The sequence below is a fragment of the Antechinus flavipes genome, chromosome 3 (assembly GCF_016432865.1).
Source record: "Antechinus flavipes isolate AdamAnt ecotype Samford, QLD, Australia chromosome 3, AdamAnt_v2, whole genome shotgun sequence".
In the NCBI taxonomy this organism is placed as follows: domain Eukaryota; kingdom Metazoa; phylum Chordata; class Mammalia; order Dasyuromorphia; family Dasyuridae; genus Antechinus; species Antechinus flavipes.
In genome coordinates, this window is record NC_067400.1 from 265,404,076 (window position 1) to 265,416,311 (window position 12,236).

The window sequence follows — 12,236 nt, forward strand, 5'->3', positions numbered from 1 at the left end:
TCCTATAAATACATAAATAATTTAATGAATAGGTAGATAAATCAATGAATAATGTGATTTGATATGATCTGTTCTTGAGGAAGCTGTTTCTTCTTTGCAATCACTGCTTCTCTTTCTACATGTTCACTAATATTCTGTTTAATGATCCATTCTAGAATTTTCCCAGGAATCAGTCAAGTTCATATGACAATAGTTAACAGACTCCATCTTCTTCCCTTTCATGAAAATTGGGACATTTTCACACCTTCAATCTTTTGGTACCTCTCCCAGTTTCCATGATCTTTTCAAAAATCACTGGCAGTATTTCAATAATAGCATCTGCCAATTCTTTCAAGACCTGAGGAAGTAGTTCATCTGAGCAAGGTGACTTGAATTGATTATGAACGACAAAGTACTCTCTAACCGGTCTTGGGTATCAGCTTCCTATTAGCCATCTTCTTTCTGCCTTATCTATTGAAAAGGTTATTCAGCTTGGCAAAGAAAATTGAAGTAATTCTGTCTTCTGTTTTCAGTTACAGTCATTTCATCCTCCCTGTATAAAAGTCTTCTATTTCCTTTGATGTGAGCTGGTGTTGTTGAAATTCTCTTCTCTGGCTAAATGGCTAGAATTCAGTATCTCCTAGTCTAGGGAATTCAATTCAAAATCCCCACTTCTTTATAGAGGAGACCAATTCAGTAACCCTGTTCTTGAACTCTCACATGCAAGCTCACTGTCCAGCACTTCAGACTCTAACTCTTTACTATCCATCACATGCTCCTGGAAGAGAGAGGAGGAGGAAATTCTTTCCCTTTCGCCTAAAAGGAAGGTCATTTTTGGGTGGGGGGGGGGGCGTGGGGGCACTGGTACAGAAATTTAAGGAAGAGGGAGACAAAAGCTAATCAGTTCATTTTTAAGGGAAGGGTGCTTCTTCTGATGACATCCTTTTCCTGTCTACTAGATTGCCAATCATCTTGAAGGCAAGTCATTGGAACCAATCAGAGGAATATTCTGTGTCCTCCCCACAAGGTGTGGGGTTTATGTCTACTTCCACTAGAGGTGCCTTTTGGACAAAGGACCACACCCTTTAAATCAAATTGATTGGGATTATTTGTTCAATAAATTAGGAGCTTTCTAGATCACTTCTCCTTACTGCAGTCACTGAAATTACATAAACTGCAGAATTTCAGAGTTAGCTGCTCTGTCATTAAACAGTGCCTTTGGGTAAGGATATGCATTCTAATCAATATATGCCAATTACTGCAAGGCCATGTGCTTGAAACATTTTCCTTTATAACAGTAGACCATAGTTTCAGGAGGCAAAGAATTCACTAGGAGCACCAAAAATTTAACTTTGCAGACAAAGGTCCTCTGCTTGTGGTCATCTAGACCCATTCCAAAGACTATGGTAATTAATGTTGTAAACTGGAGTTGAAGAGGGGTCCCTGGAACTCTGAAAATCCTTGAAGGAGAAAATCTCTTTCAATTCTGCCTCAATAAGAGACCCTGCCCCAAGTCCTTTTTTTTCTCTTAAATGAATTTAAGTTTTAACTGCTTGAGGGGGGAATGAAGCAGGTTGTGGTCCCTTTAAGAAACTGCAGGTGTGATTCCTTTCAGATTGATCTGTGATGCCTTTCAGATTCCCTCCTGGCTGGCACATTATCAGTCCAGAATGGCAGGACCTTTGATTCCCAAATCCTGGTCAAAAGCACCTTTAAATTCCAATAGGAGATCCAGGCTTGTCCCAGTCCTCATCGTCTCTGAACCAATTTGGGCCATCCCAGCCCCCATTCTGATGATCTGCTCAGGTTTCCCAACCCCCACCAAGCCAATTCTAGCTCTTGCTGAAACCAGGGAGGAGCCAACTTGGGACTCCACCCACAGACCCCTTTAGGTAAATCTCTCATTATAAAAAGAGCCAAACTAAAATCCTCTTTTTGCAGAAGTTCCAAACATGCTGTGCTATGCTATGCTGGGCACGTCAAGAGCTTCTGCCCCCTGGAATACTATTTTCCAGTGCCATCCTCTCTTTATCCTCACCTATTTCCCTAACCAGACTTTGTACTTCCAATCCCCTTAATAAGCCTCTTTTATTAATCTAGGTTTTCCAGTCTGTAAATTCCTTTACAGAGAACTTCTTTCGCAGCCAAAAGGGGGTTCCCCAAAACTCCCTACCCTTGCCCCGAATCCCATGGGGGTGCAGGGGAGCCAAACCTACCTTGAACCCGAACCTGCTATTAGATCTCATTTAACTCCCTGACTACCCTAATTTCATTTGGCTTACCCAAATCTAAACCTCATCAGAGTCAGGCAGTGTTTTTACTTTTTGGTAATTATCTCTTGTTCATTTCAGTTCAATCAGCATTTATTAAGCACCGGATGGATGCTCTCGGGCCACAATGAGCTAGCATGTGACCATAAGGTTCAAGGACAGGATTACTGAATCACAACAGAGAGGGGATTTTTAACTGAATTCTCTACAATTTCCTATCAAGTACCTTTGGATACAAGGGACAAAACTGAAACAGCCCTGGACTTCCATAAGAAAACATTTATACCGACAAGTAAATCCAAAACACTGTGTCTCCAGTTGTGTGGCTTCTGTAGCCAATGAGAGAAACGGAAAAGTCAGTTAAGTCTGCATGCATTTATTAATTGCCTACTGTGTGCCCGGCACTGTGCTAAGTGCTGGAAGCTGGAAAAGTTTTAATTATAAGATTGCATCCACTTTTAAACAGATGTCGCTGTTCGGTCCGGTGAAATGCGAAAGCAGCATAACAATGCTTTGAGATACATAACCGGAGAAAGAAAGACTAGGAAGGCAGACGAGAGAAGTGGTGCACTCTGCGCATGTCTGTCAGCCACTCAAAGCAGCGTCCCACATCGCGGCACTCCTCCGAGCCGGGAGGGGGCGCTCGACCAGGGCGCCATCCCGGGCCGGGTCTTCTCTTCCCAATTCTCGGCATCCCCAGGCCCTTCTCTGCCTCCACCTTCCCCTCCCCCGTTCCGTGGCTTTCCGTTCGCCGCCTGCCCCGCCCCCGTTGCCCCTGGCGGCTCTTTGTTGACTTCCGGGAGCTGGGGCGCGCGCTCCCCCGCCGATGCCCGGAGCTGCGCCATGGGGACCGTGGGGGCCGCCAACGAGGAGGACGGGGCGCAGCCCTAGACCGTGCCGAGCCGCCCCCGACATGGGGGAGCCTGAGGAGCTGGTGCCGGGTGAGCATCGCTCAGGGGCCGAAGCCGCGCCTCCAGTCCGCCACAGTCCTCCTCTCCCCGGCTCTTGGAGGGCCAGGAGGTGACGGTTGGCGGGGGATGGACTCAGGGAGGAGGGTCTGGTATCGGGGATGGGATAAAGGCCTCGAGGCTGGAGACGTGGGTGAGGCCGAGGAGGCGAAGATACCCGAAGTCACCTCCGTCTTCAGGAAAGTAGGAGGTCCTTTTGGGGAGTCCTTGCCCCTTTGGGAAGCCCCCCCCACCGTCTCATCCAAGGGAATCATGAAATCCTTTTGATCAGCCCAGAGAAGGTTACGAGACTACCAGAGTCACCCACTATTTAATGTCCCCGGAGGCGGCTCTTTACCTGCTTTCCGGTAGTTCTTAAAGGACGGGACCCTGGTGTTTTGGTCCCGAGTGGGAAGGAAGGGATGGATGTTGGAAACTGGAGTCTCGCTGCGTCTTTGTTTATTGGAAAGCATTTATTCTGCAAGCATGTATTCAGCACCTGCTGGATGCAGAGTAGGAATTAAGAGACAAAATCCAGGAGTTTGGGAAGATAACGTGTACCCCAATGAGTAAATCTAAAACAGAGTCATTTATTTATTTGTATGTGTGTGTGTGTATGTTACAATACACATTTATGTTATGTATATGTGTACACATATGTACATATATATATACATTTTGTATATATGCATGTATATATACATTTGTATTTAATTGTAACAGTAATTGGGATTGGGTGGGCTTTTCTTTCTTTTCCTTTTCTACAACCCCACTCTTGCTACAAGTATTGCCAGGACCAAACAAGTTTAAAAACTATGGGCTAAGAGGGTAAACTATTCAATTAGTGGTGATATTGATAGTTTGCTATTGCATTATATCAGAGGAAATATTCAGGAGGCAGTGATAATGGTAGTGCAGAGAGGGCTATGGAGTAAAATGAGTTGATGGAAACAAAGGCTGAGTTGAACCCAGAACTTGGGGATCAGATTCTGGTGACAAATACTGAGTTGATGGTATATGCCATGGGGATGAGAATTTGTTGAAGTTATGATATTCAAATATTCGTATAATTGTTTTTTGTTGTGGGTTATATCAGATGAAATCTTAGGGAGGAAGTGGTAGTGGTAGTAGAGAGCTAGGGAGTAACTTTGGGTTGATGGAAATAAAGGCTGAGTTGAACCCAGAACTTGGAGATCTGGTTCCAGGAGCAAGTACTAGTTTAAGGATATGAGCCATGTATTGGGAAGATGAATGAAAGTGATTTCCAAGAGCCAACATTAGCAAGAACTTGGGTTCTTATCCTCTATAAGTTATATTTCTTCTGGAAGAGATTTTTCAGATCTGTTCCAATCTCCTTAATTTACAGCTCTGAAGTCCAAAAGAGTAAGTAAAACGATCAAGATCATAAGGCCTTAGTCATTTTCTTCTACACCACTTTGCCTCCTAAGATTTTGGAAGAGTAGTTGTGTTAGTAGATTGTCAAAATAGGAATTTGTAACTCTGGATTTCTCTCTTTAATCTTCAAACTCTGAGCAATTTCAAACCCCTCCTATATCTTGAGCTTCCTGTCTGTAAAGCCATCTTGTGGATCTCACTGATGTGAAGACAGTGGTTAATAAAAAAGTTTTTTAGTAAAGAAGTTATTGAAAAATAAGAGTATTGCTTTCTAGTTACAATAGAGCCATGGGGCAGCTTGGTAGTCAGAATGCCAAGTCTAAAGTCAGGAAGACTCATCTTCTTAGTTCAAATCTGGCTGCAGAGAGATACTTGTTAGCCGTTTAACCCTTATTTGTAAAATGAGCTGGAGAAGAAGACAAACCACTTCAATATCTTTGTCAAGAAAACCCCATATGGAATCATGAATGTCATACCCAATTAAAATAGAGAGGAGTAACAATTGAAACTAGACATCTGTGTTTAAAATTCTTTTTCGCTATTGAAACTTTCTTAACTTCATGCAATAGTTTAGTCTGTCCTCTGTTTTCAGACTGATTTTTGCTTATTATCTTTGGAATTAACAAATTTTTGATATCCCTAATCACCTTTTCCTGTTATATCTATTCCTTACTTCCTGTGTATTGGTGTCTTTTTTCTCTCCTCAGCCTTACTTATGATTGGAGCATTCCAGTCTTTTTATTCTGTTTAATATTTGCCTTAAAAATAATTCCCAGTTTTATATGTACTTAACACAAATTAATTGAAGGTTTAAACATATTTAAATTCAATTTGTGTTCAGATAGTGAAGAGGATTGGGGGAAAAACACATAGATCCATCTCTTTTATCCTTTAGCCATCAAACATTTCTTAAGTGCTTACTTATTACATTTAAAAAATATAAAAACAGTCCCTGCCCTTAAGAAGCTCCCATTCTAATTGGGTTGGGAAGATAACATAAAAAATGAGGTAAATACAGCACAGAATAGGTGGAAGAGGCACTAGGAGTTGAGGAACTGGGGGAGTCTTCCTTGAAGTATAAGGAAGGATTTGAACTATCAGTCAATAAGCATTTATTAAATCCTTATTTAATCCCCCAGACTACAAAGGCAAAAGAAAGTACCTGTTTTCAAGGAACTCTGTACAATGGGGAAGATAATAGGAAAACAGCTGTGTACTACTAAGAAGAAATATACAGAGTAAATTGGAGAGAATTAACAGAAGGAAGTAACTAATGTTAAAGGGTATCAGGAAAGACTTCTCTTAGAGGATAAGATTTTAGGTTGGACTTGTGGAAAGCCAGAGAAGCCAAGGAAGAAGATGTGGGAGAGTAGTGTGTCATGTGCAAGAAACAGCAAAGAGACTGAAGTCATGTGATCAAAGTATGTCTTGAGGAGTGAGATATATTAAGATTGGAAAAAGAGGCCAGTTTCTGAAGAGCTTTGCAGGTGAAACAGGGAATTTGATCCTAGAGGGAGTAGGCAGCTATTGAAGTTAATTGACTAGGGGCTGACATGGTCAGACCTATAACTTAGAAAGATCACTTTGACAGCTGAGGGGAAGAGGGACTGAAGTAGGTAGAGACTTGGGGGCAGGTGGATCAGCCAGCCATGAGGAGATGAAGATCTGTGTGAGGTGGAGTGTAAGTGTCAGAGGAGAAAAGGTATCATAAGCAGGAAATGGTATTGGCAATAGTTTGGATGTGATAAATGAGAGATACTGATGAATCAAAGATGACATCTTGGTTGAGAACCTGAGTGACAGGGGAGGGATAGTTTTACCCTTGACAACAATGAAGTCCAGAAGGGAGGAGATTTTTTGGGGGGAATGATAACATTTTTGGATGTTGAGTTTGATTTGAAATGTCTAAAAGATTGTTGGCTACAATTCTGCAGGTTGGGAGAGAGCTTAGGGAGAATCATCAGCCTAGAGATAATTGAATCTGAGTGATCTGTTGAGATAACAAAATGAAATAATATGGAGGGAGAAGGGAAGAAGAACCAGAACAGAGCCCTGGAAGTCAAACATCTATCTTTAATGGTCTTGATAATAGATGAAGATATAACAAAGGAGACAAAAACCTAGGGAAAAGGGAATGTCAACTAGAAGAGGGTGATCAGATGTTGTCAAAAGTTATTAGAGGTCAAGGAGATTGATGATTGGGGAAAAAATATATTTAGCAATTAAGAGAGCATTAGTAACCTTGGAGAAAGTAGTTGAGTTGGTTGATAAGAGATTAGAAGCCAGACTATAGAGTTAAGATAATGGGAGGAAAAGAAGTGGAGAAATTGATTATAAATAATACTTTTCAAAGAGTTCAAGGAACTTAGGGAAGAAGAGACATTTGTCAATAGCTAGTGCAGATTGACAGGACATGAGAATTTTTTGAAATTGGGGCAGATGTGGACATTTTTGTAGTCAGTAGAAAAGCAGCCAATAAACAGAGAAAGAGTAAAGATAAGTGGGAAGGTGAGGCTGATTGGAGGGGCAACCTGCTGAAGAAGATGAGATGAAGTGGGGTCACACTTGCATATTTAGAGGAGTTTGCCTTGGCAAGGAAAAGGGCCATCTCGTTATATAAGACAGGTTAAAGGAGGAGGTAATTGAGGAACATCTGAGTGATATGAGATGAGGTGGGAAAAAGAAAGTTCTTGGAAAATGGCTTCTTTTTTTTTCCCCCTGTAAAATCTGAGGCAAAATTTTTGGTGCTGGGAGTAGGGTAGAAAGATGGAGATATGGGAAGTTTGAAGAGAGATGTCAAGGTTTGGAAGAGCTACTATAGTGAGTAATTATTGAACTAATTAGGAAGTGTAAAAGGATTGCCTTGCCATAGTGAGATCCTAGTTAAGGTTTGTAACAAAAATTTGTAGTGGATCCAGTTTTGTGGTTTTCTCCAGCTTTGTTCAATAGCATGTGTTAGAATGAGAGCAGTGGATGTTAGGAGCTATCCAAAGTTGAGGCTTGTCAGAGAGAGATTGTTGATATCTTAAGGGGCAAGAGACTCAAAAGAAGGGGAAAATGTAGAGTTGCATTGGTTCATCAAAGTAGTGTAGCTAGTACAAGGATGTTAACTTGAGAAAGAAATGAGAGATGAAGGCATTGAAGAAAAAAGGAATTTGAAGTTGCAAGGTTTGGGGGGAGTCAAATGAAAGTAGATTGTGATGGATAAGGGAATTTTGAAGTTTGTGAATATTGAAATGAGGCTTTTTTGATGGCAAAATCAAGAGTATTCTTTGTATGTGTATAAGATGGAGTGGAGGAATGGGTCATAGGAAATGCAATTAAGGAGAGGAATTTGTAAGGTTGTAGTATTTGAGGGAATATCTTGTATGTATGTTGAAGTTCCCTAGTAAGAGGTAAAGAGTTGAGGAAGAGAGAAGGCACTGAACTCTTTGAAAAAAGGAGAGCATCCTAGAGGTTACCAGACAATAACTACCAGAGTTTTAGTTGGGTGTTAAAAAAATTAGAGTGAACCTCAGAAAATGAGAACTTACTGAATGGTAACTGCAGAGGAAGAACTTAAAAGTGGTTGTGGAAAACAAATAATATTCCAGCTCCTTATCCTGAGCCAATGAATGGAGATGTGGGTATGAGGGAAAATCCAACATTGAAGGGATGGGTGAACAGGGAGATTTATCAGGACTAATGGTCACTATTCTTAGAGAGAAGGAAGGAATAGGAGAGGAAAAGAGTGAAGATGAAAGGAAGTTTGTTAGTTATAGAGCATTCTAGACAGTAGCTTTGGAGTGGGGCATTGGAAGGAAGGGTTATTTTATGACACATTGAATGTTAATAATTAGATCAGTGATTTCATTTGTCAGAGAATATTATATGAACTTAATGTTTGTACAATTGACTCCTTGTTGGAATGAGAGCCTTTAGGATTGGTTTGTTCTTCTAGAGTCAAAATAACTTTATTAGTTGTATGAAGAAAAATGTTATATGTGAAAACTTGACTGTTTTCTTTTCATATTTTGATCACCAATACTTTCAGAATGCATGGATAATTCTCATAGAGTTTTTATAAACATGATAAAGACCTATTGGTCAGTAATAATTGCTATTCTCTAGAACTCTTACCTTTGTTTGGATTTTAATGTCATCCATAGTTTCCTCCATTTTCTTGTTATCTTTCCTCCTGTTAGTGTCCTGTAAAGGAAACCTTTAATGCTGTCAATGTAGTATGAGAATAAGGAAGTATGGCTATGATCTGTGTTGTGGATCCTTTAAAACATTGAAAACCTAAAAATATTTTAGAAGAAGCAAATTATATCTGCTATTGACATTTTTCTATAGCCTTTTTGTTCAAGAAGTGCTGAAATAGAAAACAGTTCTGTTGCCTTTTGCAGGTTTTTTTGTTGTTGTTCCTGTCTTTCCTTTCTTGAAATGTGCAACCATAATGGGATCTCTTAAGGCGAGTATTTTCCCTTCTGGCTAAAGCCATTTAAGCCATATGGTTCCTTTGTTTTTATGTTCCCGATTTTCCCAGGTTTTTCCTATTAAAGAAGCTGTAGATATGATATATTATCTTGTTAGGTGTTGATACCTACATTGGAAATTGTCATCTTTATTAATTAGGGGGTGAGGAAGAGGCTTCCTCTGCCAAAGGGCTCTTGTTCCATTGAGACAAGGATTGTGGCTTCATTGGTACTATAGGAGAACTTCTTTGTTGTTAAATATAAAGCAAGTAATATAAAAAAGTAAGAAGTAATAGCTAATAAGTAATTTTAATATTCAGAATACTATATTTTTGTTGGGGATGGAAATTGGGAAGAGATATAAAGATTATAAAACACAGTCCTATTCTATAGCCTAGTTGGAGAAGATTAGAATATATAATTATAAACTATTTTAAAAGTTTGGAGTAGTAATAGAAAGTATATCTTAAGGTAGGGCATATCTGCCAAATGAATAACAAAAATTATCATCTAAGTTCAGAACAGAGGGATTTCATTTCAGGTCACAGAATTCAAGAGGTGAAATGAAATGTGATCATGGTGAAGTCTTGGTCATTGAATATGAAATCATAGCTCAACAGAGACCCTCATTTTCTTAATAAAAAGACAGGACCTTTAAAAGACCCTAATTTTCTTAATAATAATAAACTGATCCATTAATGGAAATAAGTTCTAGAACAGAAGTGTATGTCATAGAATTCTTTGACAGTGTAGTATGGTCCTTTTCTCAGAATGATGTTTTTAAAGACAAAATAAAATATATAGGATTATAAAGGAAACTAAAAATATTGAAATAAATGAGAAAATAATTATCTCTTTAGTTATATTTGTTTATATATACATATATACACACATATATATAGCTGGTTACACACAAACATATTGAATAAGTACATACACGTATGAATGTATGTAGAAGTGTAGACTAAGAATTCATTTCTATTCACAGCTTCCAAATATTTGGTAGATGGAGAAAAACCCACAATTGGTGCTTGAAAAAAAAAGTATTAACAAAAGATTAGATTCTGTAGGTTCTTCCTTGAATTAGTATATTTCTTAAGTACTCCCAAATTAAGTAATAGTGTAATATTAAACTTTATTAGGAGTTTTGGTGCTGAGGACTATGGGAGTCTTACTGTTGAATGTTGACTTGGTTAGATCATACTTAAAGTATTGAGTGCTTGGTACCACATTTTAGTAACAATTTTGATAACCTGAAGAGTAACCTGAAAAAGGCAGTCAAGTTGACGAAAGACTATTGTCCTATGAGATCATTTGAAGGTGTAAGAGATTCTTATCTAGCTGAAGAGAAGACAGGATATGGAGTCTTGACTCCATTTGGAGTGTTGTCACGTGGAAGATGGAATAGGCTTGATTTGTTTGGCTCCATATGGTAGAATTAATGAGAAGTAGTGGACACTTTTAGGAAATAAGCTGGCTGTTAGGAAGAATTTCCTTAACCATGACAACTAGCAGTACCTTGCTTCATGGGATAGTGGAATCTCTTGTGCTTGGAAGTCTTCAAGAATGCTGGATTAAACTCTTATTGTTGATAGGAGATTTCTTTTGGGACCATTTTGGAATAGATGGCTTCTGAGATTCCTTCTGATTGAGAAATTCCGTGATTCTGTCAACATTAATAGATTTGTTCAAGAAAGTAAATTTAACTCATTATTAGAAGAATAAAGATATAAATAATGCCAGAGCAGAAGAAGCTAAGTTAGAAAAAGCCTGTATAAAAGTAGATTATTGAAATGTTTTTGTATATTTTGATTTTGACAGACAATGTAGCAGAAATTCTAAAATAGAAACTATTTATATTTAAAGATTCAGGTGCTGTTTTCACTTTTGGAAAAAGCAAGTTTGCAGAAAATATTCCCAGCAAGTTCTGGTTAAAAAATGATATACCTGCATATCTATCATGTGGAGATGAACATACTGCTCTTATAACAGGTCAGTAAAACCCTGTATGGTGAAAATCAAATTTGAGAAACCTATTTTATTGTATTTATACAGTTGTAACCTCCTTTAACAATGTGATCTATAAAAATCTAGACAGAATAAAGGTGATTATTCACTTGACCAAAGGACTCACGAAAGATTTACTTTAATTGTAAATCTCTTATTAAACTTAAAGTATGATTAATCTTACACACAATTTTCTAAGAGTTTATCTATTGAATTAGTAAGATCATATGTATAATAAAAAAAAGGTACTGTGTAAGAGTAGAAATTCTGTTTGTGTCCAACATAATTTAAACATAAGCAGGTATAAAGTGGCTTAATTGAAGGTGATATATAGTGTTATTTTTTCCAAGTATGACTTACTAAAGGTAGGTGATTTCATCCAACATTTTATGTTTAGGATAATCAGTTTTATTAATTTTGTCTTCTTTATCAGGAAACAGTAAACTCTACATGTTTGGCAGCAACAATTGGGGCCAGTTAGGATTAGGATCAAAGGCAACAATCAGCAAGCCAACTTGTGTAAAAGGTTTGTTTGCTTTTTTATTCTTTGCCCATTTATCAAGTAACTTAGTAATAAACCATTATTAAAGTCCTGTTAAGAGTAACTATATTATCGCTAGGAACTGGAAGTTGAATGGATGCCCATCAATTGGAGAATGGCTGAATAAATTGTGGTATATGAATGTTATGAAATATTATTGTTTGGTAAGAAATGACCAGCAGAATGAATACAGAGAGACTTACATGAACTGATGCTAAGTGAAAAGAGTAGAACCAGGAGGTTATTATATACTTCAACAATAATACTATATGAGGATCAATTCTAATGGAAGTGGCTATCTTCGGCAATGAGAGGCTCCAAATCAGTTCCAATTGATCAGTAATGAACAGAACCAGCTACACCCAGCAAAAGAAGACTGGGAAATGAATGTGGACCACAACATAGCGTTTACGCTTTTTGTTATTGTTTGCTTGCATTTTTGTTTTTCTTTCCAAATTATTTTTACCTTCTTTCTAAATCCAATTTTTCTTGTGCAACAAGATAACTGTATTAATATGTATATATATATTGTATTTAATGTTAATTTAACATATTTTTAAAAAATAAAGGGAAAGTATTCATTATTTTAAAAAGTCACTACATTAGACTTTTACTTTGAAGTCCTATGAAATTATAAAAT

At 38.1% G+C, this 12,236-nt stretch overlaps 1 protein-coding gene across 3 annotated transcripts in view; it reads left to right on the forward strand.

Annotated features, from left to right (window-relative positions):
- The first annotated feature begins 2,959 nt into the window (after nucleotides 1-2,959).
- The window catches only part of RPGR (retinitis pigmentosa GTPase regulator), an 87,167-nt gene continuing 77,890 nt past the window's right edge, over nucleotides 2,960-12,236 (forward strand). For all 3 annotated transcript variants that reach the window (XM_051985037.1, XM_051985039.1, XM_051985038.1), the window contains exons 1-3: nucleotides 2,960-3,190; nucleotides 10,915-11,040; nucleotides 11,489-11,581. In XM_051985037.1, the coding sequence (XP_051840997.1) occupies nucleotides 3,076-3,190; nucleotides 10,915-11,040; nucleotides 11,489-11,581 (334 nt within the window). In that variant the 5' untranslated portion in view covers nucleotides 2,960-3,075. The remainder of the gene's footprint in view (nucleotides 3,191-10,914; nucleotides 11,041-11,488; nucleotides 11,582-12,236) is intronic.